This window comes from Cyclopterus lumpus, chromosome 9 (genome assembly GCF_009769545.1).
Source record: "Cyclopterus lumpus isolate fCycLum1 chromosome 9, fCycLum1.pri, whole genome shotgun sequence".
Taxonomy (NCBI): domain Eukaryota; kingdom Metazoa; phylum Chordata; class Actinopteri; order Perciformes; family Cyclopteridae; genus Cyclopterus; species Cyclopterus lumpus.
In genome coordinates, this window is record NC_046974.1 from 13,598,160 (window position 1) to 13,620,899 (window position 22,740).

The 22,740-nt window shown below is 39.9% G+C and overlaps 3 protein-coding genes across 7 annotated transcripts; 2 read left to right on the plus strand and 1 right to left on the minus strand.

Moving 5' to 3' along the window:
• The first annotated feature begins 783 nt into the window (after positions 1-783).
• Positions 784-7,981, plus strand: polk (polymerase (DNA directed) kappa). 2 transcript variants are annotated; one of them, XM_034541132.1, is made up of 15 exons: positions 784-871; positions 1,048-1,191; positions 1,491-1,610; positions 1,744-1,896; positions 2,329-2,460; positions 2,597-2,747; positions 2,936-3,157; positions 3,466-3,590; positions 3,781-3,947; positions 4,038-4,070; positions 4,188-4,284; positions 5,046-5,217; positions 5,372-6,367; positions 7,230-7,278; positions 7,373-7,981. In XM_034541132.1, the coding sequence occupies exons 2-15, from the start codon at positions 1,063-1,065 to the stop codon at positions 7,452-7,454; spliced, it is 2,628 nt and encodes an 875-aa protein (XP_034397023.1). In that variant the 5' UTR covers positions 784-871; positions 1,048-1,062; the 3' UTR covers positions 7,455-7,981. The 2 variants fall into 2 exon arrangements, with proteins under 2 accessions (XP_034397023.1, XP_034397024.1); XM_034541133.1 differs by having other exon boundaries at positions 795-871; positions 1,062-1,191.
• Positions 7,982-8,258: 277 nt separating this feature from the next.
• ankdd1b (ankyrin repeat and death domain containing 1B) lies at positions 8,259-13,621 on the plus strand. 3 transcript variants are annotated; one of them, XM_034541145.1, is made up of 15 exons: positions 8,259-8,781; positions 9,156-9,256; positions 9,406-9,504; positions 9,598-9,696; positions 9,987-10,091; positions 10,216-10,317; positions 10,423-10,521; positions 10,974-11,072; positions 11,479-11,577; positions 11,771-11,869; positions 11,981-12,079; positions 12,354-12,449; positions 12,793-12,994; positions 13,254-13,385; positions 13,507-13,621. In XM_034541145.1, exons 1-15 carry the CDS (start codon positions 8,607-8,609, stop codon positions 13,560-13,562), a joined length of 1,662 nt encoding a protein of 553 aa, XP_034397036.1. In that variant the 5' UTR covers positions 8,259-8,606; the 3' UTR covers positions 13,563-13,621. The 3 variants fall into 3 exon arrangements, with proteins under 3 accessions (XP_034397036.1, XP_034397037.1, XP_034397038.1); XM_034541146.1 differs by lacking the exon at positions 9,598-9,696; XM_034541147.1 differs by lacking the exon at positions 13,507-13,621 and having other exon boundaries at positions 12,793-13,038; positions 13,254-13,337.
• poc5 (POC5 centriolar protein homolog (Chlamydomonas)) lies at positions 13,596-22,508 on the minus strand. 2 transcript variants are annotated; one of them, XM_034541143.1, is made up of 13 exons: positions 22,394-22,508; positions 21,884-21,967; positions 21,279-21,432; positions 19,811-19,918; positions 19,463-19,662; positions 18,438-18,614; positions 18,058-18,162; positions 17,158-17,337; positions 16,568-16,751; positions 15,089-15,213; positions 14,681-14,782; positions 14,329-14,499; positions 13,596-14,212 (listed from the first exon to the last, which is right to left on the minus strand). In XM_034541143.1, the coding sequence occupies exons 2-13, from the start codon at positions 21,965-21,967 to the stop codon at positions 14,078-14,080; spliced, it is 1,725 nt and encodes a 574-aa protein (XP_034397034.1). In that variant the 5' UTR covers positions 22,394-22,508; the 3' UTR covers positions 13,596-14,077. The 2 variants fall into 2 exon arrangements, with proteins under 2 accessions (XP_034397034.1, XP_034397035.1); XM_034541144.1 differs by having other exon boundaries at positions 14,010-14,212; positions 22,332-22,445.
• Between the last annotated feature and the right edge of the window lie 232 nt (positions 22,509-22,740).

A 22,740-nucleotide genomic window follows, 5' to 3' on the forward strand; every position in this document is an offset into this window, starting at 1 on the left:
AGCTGCACACATTCACTTTCGAATTAAAAGCATGATTTTTGTCATTAGGATTGCAGTGCAACATAAACCGTACCAAAATCAATTAGACAGTGGGGGAAGTATTAGTTGACATCATTGACAATGGATTCCTCCAATAGACTGTATATTCCTTCGTGAATACATTATGACATAAAACGTGGAACTTAAAAAAACGGAAATACACGTTTTATTTTTGCGAACTTGGAATTTGCTATATATTTTCTTTTCATTTGTAAGTGAATAGATCAGCAAGAAACTTTTGAGATTTAGTTTTGTATACTGATTTTGGCTGCGGTATACTCTAGGTTACTCCAACAATAATTTAAATATGCTTTGGCTGAATTCGCCACAGTGGGAAAAACTAGAATGAATTTCAGCCAAAGTCTAAAAAGAAACTTTATCTGGTCCACGGGAAAACCCACAACAACCCACCATCATTATCTTCAGCTTGAAATGATGGAACCTGTGTTATTATCTTTTTCAAACAACATTTGTAATACATTGTACCTTGTGATAACAATATGTGACTATTTCCCTCCAAACGGAGGCTACTCTCCAGCTGGACAGTAGCTTTGTTTTTTATGTTGGTTCAATGTGGGTTTCTGGGACTAGAACACATCGAAGAACACGTGGAACCATTTTATGTTAACGTAGTAAAGGTAACGGTTATCATACAGTAATTGGTTCTCATTGCGCAATGTGATCTCCTTACTGAATGTATTACTGAGTCCCGCCCCTTCCGGTAATGACGCATGTACGCGGAAGCGCCGCCGAAACTGTCTTCGTTTTCAAAACATCTACAGGCACGAACGTCAGACGGTTGAGCGGTTTTGATTCAGTGTGATTGTTTCGAGTGAGAAGTTTTGTATCCGAATTACTGTTGATATTCTGACTTAGCTAGAAAAGGCACACGAATAATGGGATACATAGCTACGATATTTTAGAGGTCTATCAACTAACTTTAGAACAGAGTTGAGGTCGTTATATATTGGACCATACTGCCAAAAAACCGACTGTTTCCCTATTAAGGATCCATTCTTTAGGATGGAGAATGGTGTGGCATCCACCAAAGGAGAGGGCTTCCTATCCAGGATGGCCCTCAATGACAACAAGGCTGGTATGGAGGGTCTTGACAGGGACAAGATCAACAAAATCATCATGGAGTCATCCAAGGTATAAACCACCAACTCAAATTGATTTGTTCAGGTCGTCCTGTATGGCATGCCCAGAATCTCCCATACAATCTGAACAAAGATAACTGATGTGTTAGAAAGGACATGGCTCTATAGCGTGCTGTGGACAATATGAAATGTGATGTCCAGTTTTACTGTCTGTGTCCAGCCTTGTGTAAAAGTCCCATATCCCCTGTGTAATCACATTAAGTCCTAAAATAGATATAGCTATTGTAGCTTTTTATGACAGATGTGCTACAGAATCGGTAACTCTTGATTGTCCTCGTCTTTCCCCGGCAGGGATCGAGGTTTTATGAGAGTGAGCTGAAGAAAGAGCAGCAGGTGAACCACCGCATCGAGAAAATGATGCTCCAAAAGGCACAGATCCCAGAACAACGGCTAAAGAAAGCACAAGCTCAAGTAAGACATAGATGTATGGTTGGCATCAAGTCATTTAAAAACATGTGCAGACAAGTTTTATGTGCTATGAATTGAAAAGGCTACAATCTAAAAATCCCACTACTTAAGTGTTCTTCATTACATTTCTTTATAGGTGGAAAGGATGGCCACCGAGCTTGAAAGGAGTCGTGATCTCAGCCGTGTGATAGTACACGTGGACATGGATGCTTTCTACGCTGCTGTGGAGACGAGAGACTGTCCTGAGCTCAAGGACAAGCCCATGGCTGTAGGATCCATGAGCATGCTGGTGGGTTAAATTATGGGAACATGTACACAATTTGGCAGTCATTTCTTAGATCATAAAATTGAATATACATTTTAGGTTACTGTTCTCATGGTATTTGTTCTGTAATACAATTCATCACAAACCCTTATCAAACAATTACAGTGTGTTTTAAAAATGTATGGCATACTGGACCACAACATTGTGAATCTCCTAACTATGATCCTCACAGTATAATGCAGGGAAACTCCATATTCATAGTGGAGGAATAAGTCTTTTATATATTTCTATATGTGTATTTTATATATTCCTAAATATTTAAAATGATAAATTCATTGAACTTTAACTTACTGTAATATTATAAATTATGGCTATTTAAACAAGTGCCAATGTTTTATGAATTACCTCAAGAAAAGTTTAAAATGTTTCATTTAGATCTCACCCTTTTTCTTGCAGTCAACGTCTAACTACCATGCCAGGAAGTACGGGGTTCGAGCTGCCATGCCTGGGTTCATCGCAAAGAAACTCTGCCCAAACTTAGTTATTGTTCCAACCAACTTTGCTAAATACAGAGCTGTGAGTGATGAGGTAAGACTGATGGCAAAGCACACAAACAAAGAGATGAGTACGTCTTGAAACTTGCATGAAAACAAATGCTATCGGACTGTGTTGTGGCCATTTGCTCAGACCAACAGGTGCTCATGAATTTGTATCACTCTGTTAGGTCCGGGAGGTTTTTGCAGAATATGACCCTCACTTCCAGCCGATGAGCCTGGATGAAGCTTATCTGGATTTTACAGACCACCTGGAGCAGAGACAGAGCTGGCCAGAATCCTCTCGTACACATCGCTTCCGCGCCAGCAGCGCCGCTACAGGCAGGACTTAATTATCCAGAAATGTAGAATGATTTATATGCTGTGATGTTTTTTTGTTTGTTTTGTAACTGCAACATGTGGTACATTTTCTGTATGCATAATATGAGAGGGAACACCGTACCATGATCAAAGTTTCACACACTAGAATCCATCAGGTTATTGTGAGAAGTATTGTCTTTTCTGTAAAGGTGAAGAGCAGATTGATCTTCCCCAGGAGGCAGTGCCAGAGGATGAAGACCTCTCTCCAGTCCTGTTCGAGGACAGCCCTAGCACCTCTCTCTGCTTGTTGGACTCTGAAGGTGTCGGTGCTGCTGGTAGTGCGTTCGAGGTGTTTGGCACGTCTCTTGAGGAGGCTGTGAGAGAGATGCGCTTCCGCATTGAGCAGAAGACCATGCTCACTGCCAGTGCAGGTAAGCGACAAAGCTGTTCTGAAGTGATTAATAAAACACTATCCTTTTTCGTCAGAGTGTATTGTTAAACATTTGGCGTTTGAGTTTAGCAGGAGAATATTCAACGAAAGTGATTTCTTGCCTTCCCTCTCTCTCTCTCTCTCTCTCTCTCTCTCTCTCTCTCTCTCTCTCTCTCTCTCTCTCTCTCTCTCTCTCTCCCACTTTCTGAATAAAACCAAAACTCCACGATTATATAAAAGTATATTTAATTCTTTGCAAAAACAAATCGCTCAACAATAATAATAATAAAAGTATATTTACTCTTCTAGGAATTGCTCCAAACACAATGCTTGCCAAGGTGTGCAGTGACAAGAACAAACCCAACGGCCAGTACAGACTCCCCTCCACTAGAGAGGCCATTATGGACTTTGTCCAGAATCTCCCAGTTCGCAAAGTACGACACACATTGCTCAAACTAAACCATATACAGAGAGTCTTGGAGTGTGTTTCTCATGTGTTTTTGTAATATTGAAGGCTGGGGTGTAAAGGGACTAATGGATGTACTGCGTAAAGGGGAAAGATGGTTAAAAGAAAATCATTCATATTTAAAGACCATAAAACATGTGTTTGCGTATCCTTTCCAGGTGTCTGGCATCGGGAAAGTGAGTGAGAAGATGCTGAATGCTCTTGGCATCAGTAGCTGTTCTCATCTTGGCCAGCAGATGGAGTTGCTCTCGCTGTTGTTCTCGGAGACGGCCTGGCATCATCTCATGCAGGTTTCCTTGGGTCTGGGCTCCACATCTATACCGAGGTACTTCACTGTCTGTTTCACAAAAGTCAACACAACTGATTAAGAAATAAGTAAATCAAGCTAATACTCACTGTCTTTGCTTTTATACAGACATGAAGAAAGGAAAAGCATGAGCACAGAAAGGTTTGGTTTTAATGACGCACACATTGACAATGACACAGCTGAATTTCTTTAAATCTTTTTTGTGTCCATCCTCTTCTCTCTCTCTCATTTCCTCTTTATCCCACCTGATATTTACAGGACATTCAAAGAACTGAGTAATGTTGAGGAGCAGTTGTCTTTTTGCAGAGAGCTCTGTGAAGACTTAGCAGAAGACATAAAGAAAGAAGGTCTAAAGGTAGTGAATGAAGAGTGTTTTTTTAATTTTGCAACATGACCATACCTCTGTGCATATCTTATGAACAAGTGGTTTGTCTTGATCTCATATTTGGCTACCTGTCCTGGTTTCATCAACAATACATGGGGTTACACTGTATACTGTGAGACATTGCTTGGATGGATCTTACCTTAAAACTGCATGTGATTGTCTCAGACTGAGCGAATAGAAGCAAAATAAAACAAGCACTGGGGATATTTGCACAGAAATGGACAGCAAGAAATGGGTCGAGAGAAAAGGGTAATATTAGAAAGAATAACACCCCAAAAAATATTCTCCTATTCTCGACCTCACTGGAATCACCCTTACCCCAGACTGAATTTCATACAATTACCTCAACCTGTTCATTCCTTTGCGAATCGATAGAGAAAAGTCTGGTTGGCTTGGCACAACCGTCACCCCCCTGCCTGGGCCCTGATGTAGCCTTGATAGCTGGAGGAAATGGAGAGCCATTAAGGAGACAGGGCTACTATCAGCCTTGGAAATGTCTCCCTGTGAGATGATCACATTACTATGAAAGCGCTTTGTGGCGTTTTACTCACAAAATGCATTCTGACAAGTGATATGACAGAGTGTACAGATATCCATTTCTCATGTTTGGCCTTTCCACAGGGTCATTGATTATGCTTATAATTAAGAGGTTGTTTGACAGCAGACAGAAATGTCCGTAACTGATTTCCCTGATATGAATTCAACTGTGTATTTTCTTAATTTTCCTTCAGGGTAAAACGGTAACACTGAAGCTTAAGAACGTGAACTTTGAGGTAAAAACCAGGGCGCTGACGCTGCTGTATGCTGTTGCAACAGTGGATGACATTTTTGCTGTTGCTAAGGACCTACTGAAAACGGAAATCGACAATGAAAGCCCCCAGCCACTCAGATTGAGACTCATGGGTAATTAGATATAGCAATATAACTTGCATATCAATTATTATAACTGTCTTGAAATAAATCTAAATGATCCGTAACACACTGCATTTGGAAATAAAAAGACAGTTGGCATTCATTTTGAAGTCTTCTCTAAATGATTTGTTTTTTCTCCTCGTAGGTGTTAGAATCTCCGCCTTTGTCAGTTTGGATGATAAAAAGCCCCTTCAGAGGAGCATCGTTGGCTTTCTAAAGCCAGGCACGACAGACTCTAGCGGCTCCTCCCAAGGAACAAATCAAAAGCTTGAGAAAAAGTGTCTCTCCTATCAGTCCTTCCAAACTGGGCCACTTGCTTGTCTTCCCCTTGCACAGAAGTGCCAGAGACAAGAGGAAGTACCCTGGGGGAAGAAGCAGAGAGGGTTCGAGGGGGGTCAGACGAGTGAGGAACCCAAACAGTCTTTCTTCCAAAGGGCTCATGCCAAACGACTGCAACTGCAGGCAACAAATGCAAGCACACAACAGGAAGTGCATGGGGAGAATGGTTCTGTGATGACTTCCACAGGCACATGTGCTGAAAAGGGTGTTGAGTCGTCAAAGGAAGCACACGAGAGTGACTCTACAGCCTCAGATCCCTCAGAAAATGACTTGGTTTCCCATGTAGAGGCGCATGCATCCACATCAGGCTGTGGTGGCACAGTGTCAGAGAGCCTCACCTGTCCAGTGTGTTTCAGGCAGGTGGAGACCACTGATTTGAATATCTTCAACACACATATCGACCAGTGTCTCACTGATGCCTCTAGAAATCCAAACCAATGCACAGTTTCAGACTCAGATTCAGACATGGACCTAGAGAAGGGCCAGAAAGAGTGTGAAGAGTTTGAGTTGAACAGAGTCGATCCCCAAGAAGACCAACACAACTTGGAAAACGATTCTCTTCAAACGATTTTGCTGATCAATGGTGACAATAGAACGGTAACCATGCGGCAACCTCAGCCATGTAATGAAAAAGGCCCCGTCCTTATCTGCCCTGTATGTCAGCTGACACAGGATAGTGATGACCTCACTATCTTCAACCACCACGTTGACCTCTGCCTGAACCAGGAGGTCCTACATGAGCTGGAGGGCCAGACATCGTCTCCCATAAATCCAACTTCAGTCATAAATAGCAAGGCCATAGGTGAGTGTGTGTGCTTTATTTAGTTTGACCCCTTGGGGGCAGCAGAAATGAATTGTGAGCACAAAAGTACCATATCAGAACCGTTGCTTATTCAATGAGGATTCAATTGGAGTGTGATGACTCACTCTAGCTCTGTTTTTGGTTTTGACCAACACCTGACAGAAATATGTCTTATGCGCTAAATGCTCCACACCAGCTCGTCAGTAACTGTCTATCTGCTGCCCGTTGCTGAGCAGGTAGTGTGCAGACAGTTGGTTTTAGAGTTTCTCTTGCTGAAAACACTGCTTGCTGCAGATGCAGTTGATCATTCTTTAAAGAGAGACCTTTTCATTAAAAAACAATTTAAATATTGATTATAGCCACTTTGATGACTCATTTTGTTCCTTGTGTACTTCAGGGTTCAGGGTCAGGTCAGTGTTTCCTATGTGGATCCAATCTGTGCTGATGATGGATACAACCCTGTTAGTAACACCTTTTAAACAGTGGCTGTATGATACAAACTTCTCACACAATGTCACTGTCAATGAATAACACTGACATCCTCCCAAATAAGGATGTCAGTGTTATCTATTGACAGTGACTTTGTGTGAGAAGTTTGTATTGATTCCCACTGAGAAAAGACATCTTATTTCGGCCAGTGGGGCTTCCTGTGCCCTGGGCTTGGAAATAGCTAAATCACTTTCTCACCTTTTCATTTCCAACAATGAACTGCACCCTGATTTCCTCTTAAACAAGCCTGCCTCAGAAATAGCATTCTTTATATCCCTGAAGACGTGCTACAATTGTGTACCTCCTTGGATGTCATTTCTGTTGTCAGTGTTTTTTTTCTTCTATGTTCATGAGTGTCTATTTCTGTTCACAGACCGGAGCCGTCTCCTGCCAATGCAAGCAAGTAAAGGCAAAACCAAAAGGTGAGACCGCTTGATGACAGACTGTTGCTGCATGTTGTCTATTAATATTCCATGTACTGTCGGTAAAGTAGTTTGTTTTTTTAATGACTTTCAGACGGGACTCGCCTTCTTCTCCTCCTTCTAAAAAGGCTAAAGGCCTCGGTTCTCACAACACCATTGACAAGTTCTTCAGGTGACAGTCATGCACGAAGAACTGAGAACATCTTCAGGAAATGGAAAACACCACACCCATTCTGCTCCACTGAGCAGTTTATTATTGCACACAAAGCCATATACAAATGTTCTCCTTAGAAATATTTAATTGATATAGTATTTGCACTATGTATGATGTGTTTTTCTAGGCAGACAATAGATGGGTAATTAAAGATGACAGACAAACTTTGTTTTAATTCTGGCAAACTAATGGAAATATTATGCATTTCCTGTTTCTGTTACTCACTAAAGATAAGCGTAATGTTTTTATTTCACTGTATGCGTACTGGATCATTAGTAATGTATGTATTAGACACTGATTGTAGTGTGCGTTTTTAAATGTATCTTCATTCATTTATTTTATTCAGATATTTGCAGTAATTTACAGTTGTATTTATTATGCTTCCAATGATAAAAAAAAGTGTATATTTATTAATGAAGATAAGAGAATCATTCTATCATGTAAATCAAAGTTCTAAAATAAATAAATTACTTTTCTCCTGAAATTTCACTTTGGATGGTGACATTTCCACAGTTCATTATTATTAATCTCAGTTTTAACTGTTTTGGCATACTGAAGAAATTGTTTACAGAAGGTTTAACACTGTAGTGTTGTTACTTAAAAAGAAAAGAAAAAAGAAGCAAACACGCTGCACAGTGATCAGCAGGAAAACATTGTAATGCTTCAGGTGTGAATGTGAAACATTTCTCCTCAAGAACATTTGCATAGTCAAACATCGCTCTACAAACAAGTCAAACTTCTATTAGAGCCTTATGTTAATCTTGTGTAAACATTGCACACAATTCTTAAAGCATAATGTAAATGAAGCCACATACTAGTCGTGGGACACAAAGTGGGACAAAGTGTGACTTGTCAAATAGTCTCTGTTGATATGAGCAGTCCCTCCAGGGAGTGAGCTGGTAAAGTAAACGCAGATCAGCCCGCGGCATTGAGAGAACAGCAGCAGTAGACTTCCACCTCTAGACTCGCTGTCTAGTTGAAGACCAGAACGGCACCGGGTCTTAACATCTTCTGTGGGATCTGTTTCCTCAGCGTTCTGTTTTGGTTTACTTTCAGTGTTATTTACACCAAATCTGCCTCGGTCACACAAAGAGGTCATTTAAGCAACTTCCCAATGGAGAAAAGAGCTTCGGATTTGAGGGCGATGATCAAGAAGCATCGTCCCAAAACAGAAGATTTGGACCCTCGGAAGTGGATGAGAGAGGAGACTATTAGGGGTTTTGCTGACTTCATATTGAACAAGCACTCCGAAACAGAGGTGGATACCAGCTTCGACAACCAAGTGATGTGTGAGTATGCAAGTACAACAAATGTAGTAAAAGTGGAAAACAAATAGAATATATTTCAATGATTATGATTACGGACTGAGCCTTCAAGTTTATATTGTTAAAGCTGGAGTTAATGATTAGTTATGCATAGTGGACTGACTGTATGTGGCATTTCTTTACAAGAAACACACTATTTACGCAAGGTGGAAACCAAGGCAATCTGCACCACAGCACATACAACACTCATCTCCGCTGACCTAGTCTGCTCCTGCTGAGGTTTCAACTCCGATGCCATTATATAATCCTAACACATCATCTGGTTGCGTATCAAGCCTAGCACATGCTGTTATGTATATAACATTTAAAAAAGCCATAATATGTACTGTGTTGTGCAGTGCTTGATGCGGAGAAGCAGTTTATGGAAGCAGCAAAGAGAAATGATGTGGTGGCCATGAAGACGCTTGCAAAAGGGGTGAATGCCAACGCAAAAAATGTGGTGGGTCTAGATAGACAAACACTCAAATTGCATGTCAGTATACTGCATTGAATGATACCACACAAACAGATTAAAAGGCTCGTCATTTCTTGGATTTTGTAAAAAACTATATTTAATGGAAAATATACTGAAGAAGTTTTTTGACTCAGGATAACAGGACTGCCCTTCACTATGCAGTAGCTGGCAACAACACGGAAGCTGTTAAGCTTCTTCTACAGCGGAGGGTCAAGGTGGACCAAATGGACAAGGTGAGAGGGTTTACCTGCATCTGAACATTTGCTTATGTAATACTCTTTAAGTTATCACAACTTTCCATTGTGTTATTGTGTTGCATCTGGCAGCACGGTGTGGCACCCATTCATTTGGCTGCCTGGTTTGGCAGTTTGGACATCATGAAATTATTAGTGCAGTCCGGGGCTGAACAGAAGGTTGAGAACGAGGTAAAGAAGCAGGAAGATTTTTGTTCTACCTTTTCTCAGTAATTGATAGAGAAAGATATTCAGAAATTGGGACATTTGTCTTACCATTTTGATTATTAAAGAAAATGCTAACCATAAGGCAATTCATTTCTATTATAATGGATTACAAACCTAACATATGTATGCTTGTCTCAGCTCAGATGCTCTTGTCTATGATGTTATACATCCCTCTGTTTCCTATTGCAACTCAAGTACATTTGTTATATTGCAAACTGCTTGATTAAACATTACCTTAATTTTCTCCACCTAAGGAAGGAATGAATATCCTGCACTGCGCTGCTATCAACAACCACACCGACATTTTCGAGTATATAATTAATGACCTGCAGATGAAAGAACTAGACAACGATGACAAGGTATCTACTTGACACCCATTTTACACAAATCAACCATATAATTCACGAATAATATGGTTATTATATTAAGGACGACCAAAGTATATGAAGTAAATTTTGTTTGTACATCAATTCTCTTTTTCAGTCAGGACAACGGCCATTTTCATTGGCGGCAGAGCATGGGTGTGTACAAATGATGGATATACTGACTTTGCCATACGACATGGCCACCATGAAGGCCAACAAGGTGTGTGTGGACTCACATGTGTCTGAATGCACATTTGTGTGTTGCAACTGCAAGTAAGCTCAATACTCTTTGATGCCAGTTGTTTCCCTCCCCTCCATCTGCCAGAGCGGGGACACGCCCCTGCACTTAGCTGCCAAGAACGGCCACTCGGATGCCGTCAAATCGCTGCTGCAGATCTTTGATACACGGGATGAAGTCAATAAGGTACACAATCAATGTAAATATCATCTCTATCACGGTTTGGTTGGTGACAGTGTGTGCTCAGTGACTCAACACAGTGAGCAAAGAAAACAAACTGTGTACTGGGTTGAACTTCAGTTCTAACTGGGAAATTATACTTGATTTACTTGGTGTTTCTGGATTCTTCCAAATGGGAGTGGAGTCTAATGATGGATATCATCTGAATAACGATGACTGAGTTAATAGTTAGAATAGTTATTAAATCATTATATATATTTCTATATCAATATATTTTTTTGTTGGGCTAATAAGTTACAGATGCCGGTTTATTATCCAAGGATGATTCATTTCTGATTCGTAATTGGTTACGGGCCAGAAAATATTGTTTACATTTTGTGAGCATAGCAAGACATTTTCTGTGTCCGTTGGTTATCTAGCACTACTACTATATTGTTAGATGTTGTTTTGTTTTGCAGAACTCTGAGACAGCTCTGTACCTGGCAGCAGAAAAAGGCCATGAAGAATGTGTCCTGATGCTGCTGGAGGCCGACTGTGACCCCAACATCCTTACAACGGTACAATAGTCCACTTTTCTGACTTTAACTGGCACATTTTTGATACAACAGATATTCCTTTGATATTGTACATACATATCTATATGCAACCCCAACTAAACTGATCCCTATTGCTAAACTGCTTTTGGCATTGTGTGTGTGTACATATACAGTATATATATACTTTTTGTTGCATTTACACCTTATTGTTGTTTTTGACTTTTATTTTTGCACTAATCATATTTACACTCTTCCTATTTTGTATTGCAACTGCTGCACAGCCATTTCCCTCAAGATAAATACGTTTTCTTTCTAAATATCTGACTTAGTGCCCTGTTGTTAATAATGTAATAGTGTACAATGATTTAATGTTTTTGTACTTGTAGTAGGCCAACAGCTAAATCTCCCTCTCTTGCCTCTCTCGAAGGCCAAATGCAGCGCTCTCCATCCAGTTTCAGAAAGAGGAGACACGCCTCTTGTCCAACTCCTCTTAGATTACAAAGCCCATATGGACTTCCAGAATCAGGTAAGCGAACACAAGCTAGGTGGCAGTAGTACTCTCTCTCAGTAACCCTTTTTGGTAACACTGACGATACACACATCAGCTTTGCTACTGGTATTCAGCCTGGATGCATATCATGTTATTTTACATATTTTCTCCTGAGCTAACAGTTCACTTTCTGGGCTCATGATGTGAAACAGAATATTTTTCCTCGCAGCAACTCGAGGCTCCAATCCACCTTGCAGTGAAGAACAGTCACATCCCTGTCATCCATTCTCTACTGACGGCTGGCTGCAACATTAATGTCGCTGATAAGGTGTGTTAGTCTTGAGTCAAATAAGATGCAAGTCAAACTATATAGGAGACAAATAAATTGAGAAAATAATTGCTGCCTTGTGTTGTTCTGTCTGATGCTATGAACTGTTAGAGGTCCCAGACTGCTATGCACCTTGCTGCAGAGTTGGCCAGAATAGAAGTCGTGGAAATGCTTCTTAAAGCCAGGCTGGATCTGAGCCTCCGGGACAGGGTAATAATTCTCACAAACACTATTTCTGGAGCTAACAAAGGGGAGTTGCCATATATGTTAAATTATGCTATTGTACTGTACTTGTGCAGACCAAGTAAATCATGGCCAAAATCCAACAGTTAAACCATCCAAAGGGCAAAATAAATACATGGTTAATATAAGCCATAACTGCAGCATGATACATTGAAACTCTTGAAATTGAATTATAAATCTGATACCTTACAGTTGTGATTTAAGTTTTTGTATTTTGTTGTACATGTTGGATTCGGAGTAGCAGGGTAAGACGGCTCTGGGTGTGGCAGTCAGGGCAGACGAGGTGATTGTTGTGGACATGATTATCAAAGCAGAAAGATACAACACCTGGAGGAAGGTGAGAAATGACTTGAAACTTGTACTGTTGTCACGTTAATCACATATGATTAATTTTCCAACGTTAAAATCTAGATAAATTCAATCCCGTCGAATACTATTAAAGCATCTAAAGTAAAAAAAGAAATAAAAAGGACTTGCAACCCAGAAGATTTTGACAGGCAATGTATCAATAATTGAATTAAGAGCATGTCTGAATCCTTTCCTGTTCCGTTATTAAATTTTTTTTTTAACTCTGGCATTCATATTGCTAATCATGTGCGTCTTTCCAATAATCTCTGCACATGCCTGTGCTCTCTGACTCTGAGGCTTGTGGCCTTTACATAATGTAATTGCCCTTTCAGGCAAACCCAGAACTTAATGAGAGCATTCACAGCGAGAATCCGATGACGTTTAAACTGGACCACCGCTACGAGACCAAGCAGCTCCGCTCCAAGGCCTGGTACCTGTCGTACAAGCTTCTGAAGGCAGGAGACTGGAAAAAACTTGCAGAACACTGGGACTTCACGAAGGAGCAAGTGTCGGCCATCGAGGAGCAGTGGACAGGTGCCTTAACTCACACCGCCTGGACGGGCTTTTGACTGCATTTGGTAACTCGCTGAAAATGTAAAACATAAGCTTCTTGTCGCCAAAAGTAACATTTTGAAATGAAAGGAATATTCTTGGATAGCTTCATTCTTTCAATCAGATTGGCCTATGGTTTTTTTCTACTTTATCTTCCAATGTACAGAGGCAGGTTGTTAGGTTATTTTTACGAGTTGAATTGTTTTGCTGGCTGTACAGTGCTGTGTGTGTTTGTCCACAGGTCAGAACAGCTATCAAGAGCATGGAAACCGGATGCTGCTGATATGGCTCCACGGGGAGGAGCTGGCTCAGAACAGCATTTCCAAAGAACTCTACCAGGCCCTCACCCTTATTGGGAACAGGAAAGCTGCAGGTACATTCAGAATATTTGTTTTTACAAACAAATATACTGAGGAATATAGAAACATAAAAGGTGTGCTGGCTGGGGATGTGTGCCAAAATGCTATTGTGGAAATTGTGAATTTGTTTTACAGATATGATTCGGATGAAGGAAGAGAATCCCAACAGCAAGAGCTGCAGCATTTCATGAGGATGAACATATGGACTGACCCAAACTTAATATTTACATTTTTAACTACTGAAAGTGAGTAGTAAAATAATTTATTTTGATCAGTAACATATGGCTTTGGTGTATTAAAACAATCAACCTGTGGTTTTGGACGGTCGCTCTCGATAGAGAAAAAATTATACAATAAATACTTTTTAAAATTTTAAATCATGCACAAGTGAAACTATTCTGTTCAGTCATTTTTTTCATAGAAATAAATGTCCATTTTGTAACTCTAAACTCTGTCCAGCTGGTAATAATAAAAAAAAAAACATTCACACGTACATTTCCCTGTATCTATGAAGCCCTTTCCTGAGAAAAATACTATTGCTCAAGACACCATGCACATTCATGATAGGAAGCTGAAAATAAATCTAATGTTCACTTCAAATGCAGAGAGCGAGGGCAAATCCAAACTAATACAACCGTAACCATAGCTGCATAGAATGAAATATAGACTTGTTGAGCAACACCTTCTGAGAGATATAAGTGTGTGGTCAGTCCACTACTTTGATAGAGTGTACATGGCACGTGCTGGTGTGTGTTCTGGAGGAGCTTCTGTCTCCGGTGGTGCTTTGGCCCAGTTGGGAGGAGCGAGGAAACTTAGAAGCCGTGGCCTGACCGATAGTGAGCTGAAAGAACGAAAGAGAGACAAAAGAAAATGTTCATCCAGATTTTACACATAACTAAAAGGTATACACATAATAACTCAGATAGTAATACAGTAGTGAGTCACTCTGTCCCATACCTGTGTAACAGGATGATGGCGTTCAACAATCACAGAGCTCATGGGTGGAGCCACACTCATCACCTGGAGGTTGCTGCGTGCAGCCTTACCAACGTCAGTGCGTGCAGTGATGCGAGCCGTTACAGTCTTTGAGGGTTTTTGTTGACTGGCTGTGATGACACGGCCGCTCACCTGAAACAGCAAATATTATTGTGTCATGTATGAATGTGATAACTAGTCGTTCTGTGTTCTGTGTTAAGAACAGTGGAATCAATTATAGTCATAGTTGCACATGGCTGTTGTGAAGGTGAACATTATCATTGATTGCAATGACTTGTGCCATAGTCAACCGATCAGTATGTATAATGCCAACCTGTTTGTGGGAACTTGCAGTGCCCCCAAGTGGGAGGGAGCTGTGCACGAGTGTAGTGGGAGGGATCACCTCTGCCCTCGACACAGGGGCACCGGAGCCTATCTGAGGAACAAGGAAATACAAACACTATTGTAACACCACTACTGAAATCGAATATTTCCATTTTAGTGGAATCTATAAGAAAAGTTAAGTGGGAAGCAAGAATTTGCAATGATTTAAAGTAACAACAAAGAGAAATTCTGAATAAAAAAAAAAAAAGGAAATTACTAGAGCATATTAAAAATTCAGAAACAGACTTTTTATATGAAAGAATAATTGATCTAATCCAATATTTGAGATGGAATTAAACAATGGTATAGAAGAACTATGGTGTGTGATATATGATTTCATGAGAAATTGTCCTCTCACCAGATCCTCTACTTGGCTGTGGGAAGGATCTGGGCGGTCAAAGTGGGCTGGACTAAACTGTGTGGAAGAGATGGGATATGGATGAAGTTGAGCTAATGTAGACTCATCCTCTGGAGGCAGAGTATCTATAGAAAAAAAAGAAGATATAATTTAGTCAGACTCACAATATAACACAATAATTTCTTGATAAAAGTGTGTTATTATTGCAGAAAAGCCCTAATTTTAGTGATAAATGTTGGACTGGGGTTTACAAATATGATTACTCTTTTATATTGAACTGATTTCCTACCCATCTTACATTTCCTTTTGGTTGAACAATTTCACTTCATAGCTCTCAGTACTAATGATTGAGAAATGGCGATGTTATATTAGGTGCTAGAATGTTAATACCGTTATCCTCTCTTGCATGTTTGAAGATGTGCTAAGAGTACCATTTTTAAACAACATATCTAACAGATATGAGAAGCCAGAGCCAACTACACGCCTTTGCTTTAGCAAAATAAAAAGGAGACTTATCAGTAATTACACTTAAAAAGGCTAAATAGCACTTCATATCAATGTATTTTGTGTTAGTCTGGATGGCGAAAAGAGTAGGAAACAGGTATTCAATTAGCAGCCCAGCCTCAGTTTGACAGCCACATAATGAAACACATTTCAGATTGCAAGACTCATTAAACCTAAAAGCCGATGGATGAGCAGAAGACCACGTTAGGGTTCATTTGCACAAACTAAAAGCAGTGAGATCCAGCTTCAGTAGCCTTGTGCTCACTAAAATTAGCACAGAGTACAACAGAATAGACCGTTGCATGATCCTGACAACATGCTGATGGCAAGGTGTGAATTTGGTGTTAACAACATGAAACCAAAACACTTTCCATGCTGGCGTCAATAAGAATGTATCCTGATAATCGTGTAATGCTATGAGTTTTTAGGGCACGTATTAGGCTGATTAGTACTATTGGACATTCATTTTAGTTGGATACTTAAATATCCTGTATTGTGTGCTAACATACAACTAAATAACAGTAATTACATGATTTAATAAATGTGGTAAAGGGCTATTGAACTTTTCCAGCCACATTTTTTAGCGCCACATCAAGGTTATAACCTGTGCAAAGTAAGACTCTTAGTTAGTAGCACATCCACTGACTCGTCACTCCATTAGATGAGCCAGTGAATGACTTCAAGGACAAAAAACACCCTCCACTCTACTTATTCATAAATCTACACAATTGTCAATAGCACACGCCTGCACTCTAGGGGAAAATGGTGTTACTTTCTTTTGCCTGGTAGTTTCTGTCATGATTGATGTGTTGAATCGAGGCAAGTCCAGCAATGCTTTTATGCTTTGTTGTATAGAACAGGGGTCTATTTATGTAGTTATATGGCTTGTGATAAGGATAACAGTGCACTTACAAGTTGTTTAAAAAGTGTGGGTATTCTCAAAAAATAGCTTTGTGTGGCTATTATATTACAGACCATGCTGATCATGAACTGAAGGTTGCCCTGGCCGTCCCTCTGTAGTGTGAAACATGCCGAGAGCCTCCATGTTGAGGGCACACACGCCCCTCATGAAGGCTTTCTTCATCGATTCTTCATAGCGCTCGCGCTCTAGTCGGAGTCTCTGATTCTCTGCCTGGGCCTTCTCTATGGCCACACAGTGCTGTGGAGACAGGATGCAGAAGATAGAAACAATTCATTTATCAGTTTATATGATACTGACGAAAACCCATGATGTTAATTTCCTTGCTTTCATTCTTATGCCTTTGTGTTGCACTCTTGATATTTATTTGTTGCACCAACAACAACCGTTTTCCTATTTAACCTTTGAATTCTTAATCTATCAATCAAGACTAGTGTGGCTGTTGTGCACTGAGATGTTCAAATTGTATATATTTATTACATTTAACTTAAGAAAGAGTTGAAAAAGATGTATCTTGCTGACTACAGAGTGCTGGACTTAATACTGTAAAACACCTCAACGAGGCAAAGTCAAGTATGAATTTAGCAATGCAGCATCACCATACACACAGCGTGTTTATGTGCAGGGCCTTCACTTGCTTGTTTACCTCTGCCAGCTTGGCCTCGTACTCTGCAGACAGATGGGTGCAGACCTCTTCAGCCCTCGCACGGCAAGCCCGTTCCACCTTGACCTTCCAGTGTTTTTGGATCAGAGACTGCCAGCCTAACCACACCTTCTTCTTCAGCTGCAAGTTGTAGTGCTGCTGTGCTAACTGAGCAGCGCGAGCCTAGCAGGGAACCACAAGACCATCAAAATATATTCACAAGGAAATAATTACACCAGCGAAAAAGTACTGCACAAGAACGATCACGGTGCACTGTCTGTGTCAGGGTTTGGACAATAATATCAGTCATCCGCTATATTTTCCATTTCAAACAAATGACTCAGCTATTTTTTTAAATATGTTTTGCTTTGTTATGCCTAGTTTGATAAGCATTATGGTATGAAAAGATCACCAGTGCAGTGACAACATTGTCCCACATGTACATTTAGTAAAATATGGCATATATAATGCATGTTCAGTGACATTGTGATGTATGGGTCGGTAGCTCATGCAGAGAACTGCACTGACAGTAATCTAGCAATGTTAAGACACATTCACAAACAGTAATTTCACATCCATTTCCTAAGATTCCCATAAGTAAAAACAAACTTACACTAAATTATACTATGTGATTGACAAACAGCCTAAATTAAAAAGGCGGACTGATCATTCAAAGATGTTTATAAATGAGATAATTACATGTGATGCTCATGCTATGTTTATCTCTACAACACACATTACTTTAAGAAGCAAACACTGATGATGTGTAAAGGGTTGTGTAAATATGCCCATTGAGGGGCTATGCAATTTAGTCTCCAGTCTATACAAGAGTCTGTGCGGACACCATCTCACACTGTAAATAGTTTTTAACCTCTAGGAAACACCATAGATCCATCAGTTTACCTCCTCTTTGGCCTCAGTGTGCTGGATTCTCCAGTGGGTGAAGACCCTCATCTTTTCATGCTTTTCTTTTTGTCTGTCCAACACCTGGCTCAGGTTCAAAATCACCTGAGGGAGGACAAGTCACACAATAAGCTTGCCAGTCTAAAAAGCAGACAAAGGCGTTCCTCATGTTCTAAATGTACATAAGAATGAGGATCAGAATGAGCAAATGAGCATTAGATAGAGAGATAGCTTAGACATGGATTAAGCCCACCCAGTCCTACACTAACATTTTACAATAATGGAAATTACTCAAAATTAAATCTCAGTCAGAAATTTAATCCATGTCCAACCTACTATATTAGGTACAGGAGAAAGAAAATAAATACACATGTTATCACCTCATCTTTTCTCTGATTGGAAGTCTCATAGGTGTGTAGCAGCCCCTTCAGGCTGTCTAGCTCTGATCTCAGGTCAGCTGTCTGGGCTGCATATCTCTCCCTCTCTTTCCTCATCTCCAGCTTGTGTTGCTCCATGAAGGCCAGCTTCCACTTCCTGAGCTCAGTCAGCACATTTGACTAATTGACAAATAGAGGGCAAGACAGTCACAATGTGATAATTACACTGCTTTAGTCAATATCAACATATGTACACATATCTTCAGTCAAGAGTCTCAAAACTGCTTAATAGCAGGTAACTGGTTCTCATCTGCCCTTCTTAGAGGAAAGGCGCAGGAAGGATGACCATGTCCAGCCACTCACCTCCAAAATCATTCCCCTGGGAGACATAATAAAAAGGTCACTGGTTCTATGAAGAGAAGAGCTGTCTATTCTCACCATTGCTTATGTACATTGCCCACAGTATTTCCTCCATTTAATCCATCTCAGTCTAACTGTTTAATTGCATGAGAATGTGAAATGTCAAAATAAATACGATGTAGATTTCAGTTGCTTGTACGTGTTACTAATCTATATATATATATATATATATATATATATATATATATATATATATATTATATAATCTGAAACTAACACATTTTTGTATTTTCCACAATGCACTATTTAAGGTGTTGGAAATGATGTGCAGTAAGAAACAGAAGTGTGTTAGAAACAGCAGAATTTGCTTTCTAGATTGCTCTTCAAAAAGTAAAGTAATGCTCTGGTGACATTGTACCCCAGATTTGTCCACTTATGTAAAACTATCTTGCATTCTCATTTCAATTTATCGAGAATTAACCTGCCAGCTGGCTTCTATTTTGCTGAAACACACCGCTCCTATTATTTTATTTCAGTATATTTATGTCAGAGTCCTATATATAGCCCTACAACATTATCTATGGTCAGCTCTTAAGCACGCAGTAAAAAAGTAATTACATTGATTGATTGTGAAAGGAACGTTCTACAGTATAAGGAAGCAGACTAACCTTCAGGTTGTGGCTCCAAGTGTCTAGAATGTTCTCCATCTTGCTTATGTTTTCCTCTGAGATAAACATCTCTGTCACATCGAACTCGGGTGGTTGCGGGCTGCTTGGCCTAGACCTCTCAGACACGGTCTGTAACCTGTCTAAGGGAGTGTTTGAGAGTATTGACACCCTGCTAGATGACCGACCTGCCATCTCCTCAGCTAGAAGGAAATGAAAAAAGGAACGCAGAGAGACAGAATATGGTCTCAGTATATCTAAGCTCATTTGATATCAAGAGAAATACAATATGCAGTTAGGTATCAGACCAACCTAATCATTTAGTTTCTTTGTATTTTTAATTACATTTACCATGAGAGGCTCTTAAACGTATGGAGGGCTCAACAATCAAGGGGGAGACCTGTGATGATCTCACACTCCTGCTGGAATGCCTCCCATCTTTAGCATCAGTGGCAGTATCTGACAGAAGACGGGGAATTCAGAGAGAGATGGCACAATGGTAAATAGATTGGAAATGGAAATGTTCCTTGAATACATTTTTACCTGGAATAAGTGAGTCAAATTAAAAGTTGAAACAAAAGACGGTTTAAGAACAGAAAAGGTGATGGCGAGAATGCTAAATAAGACACGCCTGGGTCCTCGTCGAGGAATGCATTTATGTCAATATCTTAATTAAATCCTGCAGGGGGACGAGAAAGCCTTCACTCTAAAGAGCAGTACGGGCAGAGAGCCAGGAGAGCATTACCAATCGGCCGTCTGCTTTTCACATCCCTGTGCACTACTCCGTGGCAGTTAAAGCACTAAACCCTCCAGTGACAGCTGCAGCTGTGTGTGTGTGTTTGTGGGGGGGCTGGCTGTTTAAGATGAGGGTATTGTAGGGGAAAGAGATAGGGCATACAATCTGACAGACTTGTATCATATGCATCTCAACTAGACTGGTTTACAAGCTGAAAATATGAGGCGGATAAACACACTATATTTTTCGATGTTGTGATGCCAAATCTTTTGACAGCTGATCATTAGATGAGGGCAGTCTCTAGAAGGGCTCAAGTTGTGCTTCTGTCGCTTATCGTGAAAAGTGTATAACGTTGTTGCTCGGAGCAGTTTTAATAAACAATATTGAATTAATATCAACATATTATTAATAACACAATTATTCATCATAAACCCATACTCAGCTTCCATGATACGACACCATTAGCTTAACTAACCTAACTTAACATAAGATAACATTTAGGATACCACCCATTTTTGGAAGAATGGGTGGCGATTGAATTACATTTTTTGTATGACTACAGAACAATATTAGAACAAATTAAACCAAAACAGTTAAAGGGTCTTTGTGACCTTGTTACACTGAGGTATATTAAACATACACACATATATATATATATATATATATATATATATATATATATATATATAAATATAAATAAAATACATGGACTACTAAGACTAGGACTACCTTATTAAGTAAAAGTGTATTTAAGTTGTTTATGAAAAATTACTGTAGAGCTGTCTCTGTGTTCACCAGGAATGTAGCTGTTTGTAAACATTTGAAATGTGCGGTCATAAAACAAGGTAGACTCAACCTTAATGGTTCAAGTGTAAAGAGTCTTATCTGCTCTGAGTATGACCAGGTACATGCTGAATTGAGAGTTCAACCATTAGAGCTATAGTTTCTTGAGGGCAGATTCTCAATAAAGTGTATTAGTTCAGATTATATCATTCATATTTCAGTTTGATCATCTTTCTGTGGATGTACGCTACATGTGTGTATGAATGTTTTTTGCATACAAGAAATAAGATACCAAGATACCTGCTGGGCGGAGTGATTTTGTGTCCTCTTTTCTCTGGGAAGCCCGACCCTCTTCCGACAGATGTGAGGTGCTCCGCCGCTGCAAGTGAGCACTGGTGATCCTGTCAAGCTTCGGGGTGACAACAGCATAGCGGAGGAGCTCCTCATACTCATCCTGTTGATCCATAAACAATCAAATAACAAAACAGTCAGATCAAGTGTATTTTAACAATAGTATCCAAATCACTCACTGGGAAGTAAAAACTATGGTGAATGTTAAAGTAAGCACTCAAACTGCCTGTCGCAAACATCCATTAAATGTGTCAGATCTTCCTCTGGCTTCAGCTTCAATGATCTACCATACTTTAAATAGTCAACATTTCATTTTACAACGCAAAGGGCAGTTCAAATATACATTTTTGGCATGCCTACCTTTGTTTTTACTTCCAAATCATTTGTTTACATTATTGATTAAAATTAGGAGCCTATACAACTTGTCTGATTGCATTTGCTGCTTGTACAACCAACTTCATTGTGAAGATGTGCTACACAATGTTCCAGTGTTCCCATATCTGAGATATATGACAAATGCATAAAGGCATATAGCTTACGTTGTCTTTATTTACCTGAAGATCAGAGGAGACAGAGCTGCCCGGATCAGAGTCCTTGGGCAGATCAGGACTGGTTGGTTCATCTTCATCGGAGGACATCTAGAACAAATACATATATTAGAACTACATTTGTACAACATATTTGACAGTGGTTTTGCAGACATAATGTAAATTCTCACAAGTAGCTAATGTTTGTGAAACTAAATATCAGCCTGCAAAACAGGAGACTAATACAGGACAAGAATATAAATTGGCATTAGTGTAACTTTCAGTTAACGTGTGCTGTTTCTGGCAAACATACGCATAAACGAATATCTAGCTAGCTAACGTAAGTTAACGTAACATTATACATGAGAGACACACGCTTCCTTTTGGCTGCACAGCTACACAACTCATTCGAGCAAGTGGCGTTAGTGCTGTTTTACAGTTTGTAGAACTAAAAAATAACTATGAGATAACTTACCTAACCTTACGCAGACAATATATGTGCAGTAGGCCAAATGGTGCGGACATATTTAACGTTACCTGTTTTATATGTCTATGCAGGCTCCCACTCTCTCGTTCCCCAAGTTATTCCGTCAGTTAGAAAATGCTTGCTTTGCCGTTTCAAACCGAATGACTGTTAAACAACAGACTCTCTGATTGGCTACTGTTTCCTCAGCCCCTTGCTAAATTATCTCTGATTGGCTTATATTTCCTTCGCCCCTTTGCTCAATCGTCTCTGATTGGGTGTAATGTTTCCGTGGTAACGGTAAGCGGAACCACTCGGCGATCAGTTCACCAGCGGCGCTACTGGTGACTTCAGTGCATTACATACAATAATCTTCTCTTTTCGTTTTTCTGTGATTTTGACAATAGTTAATTTGCTTTAT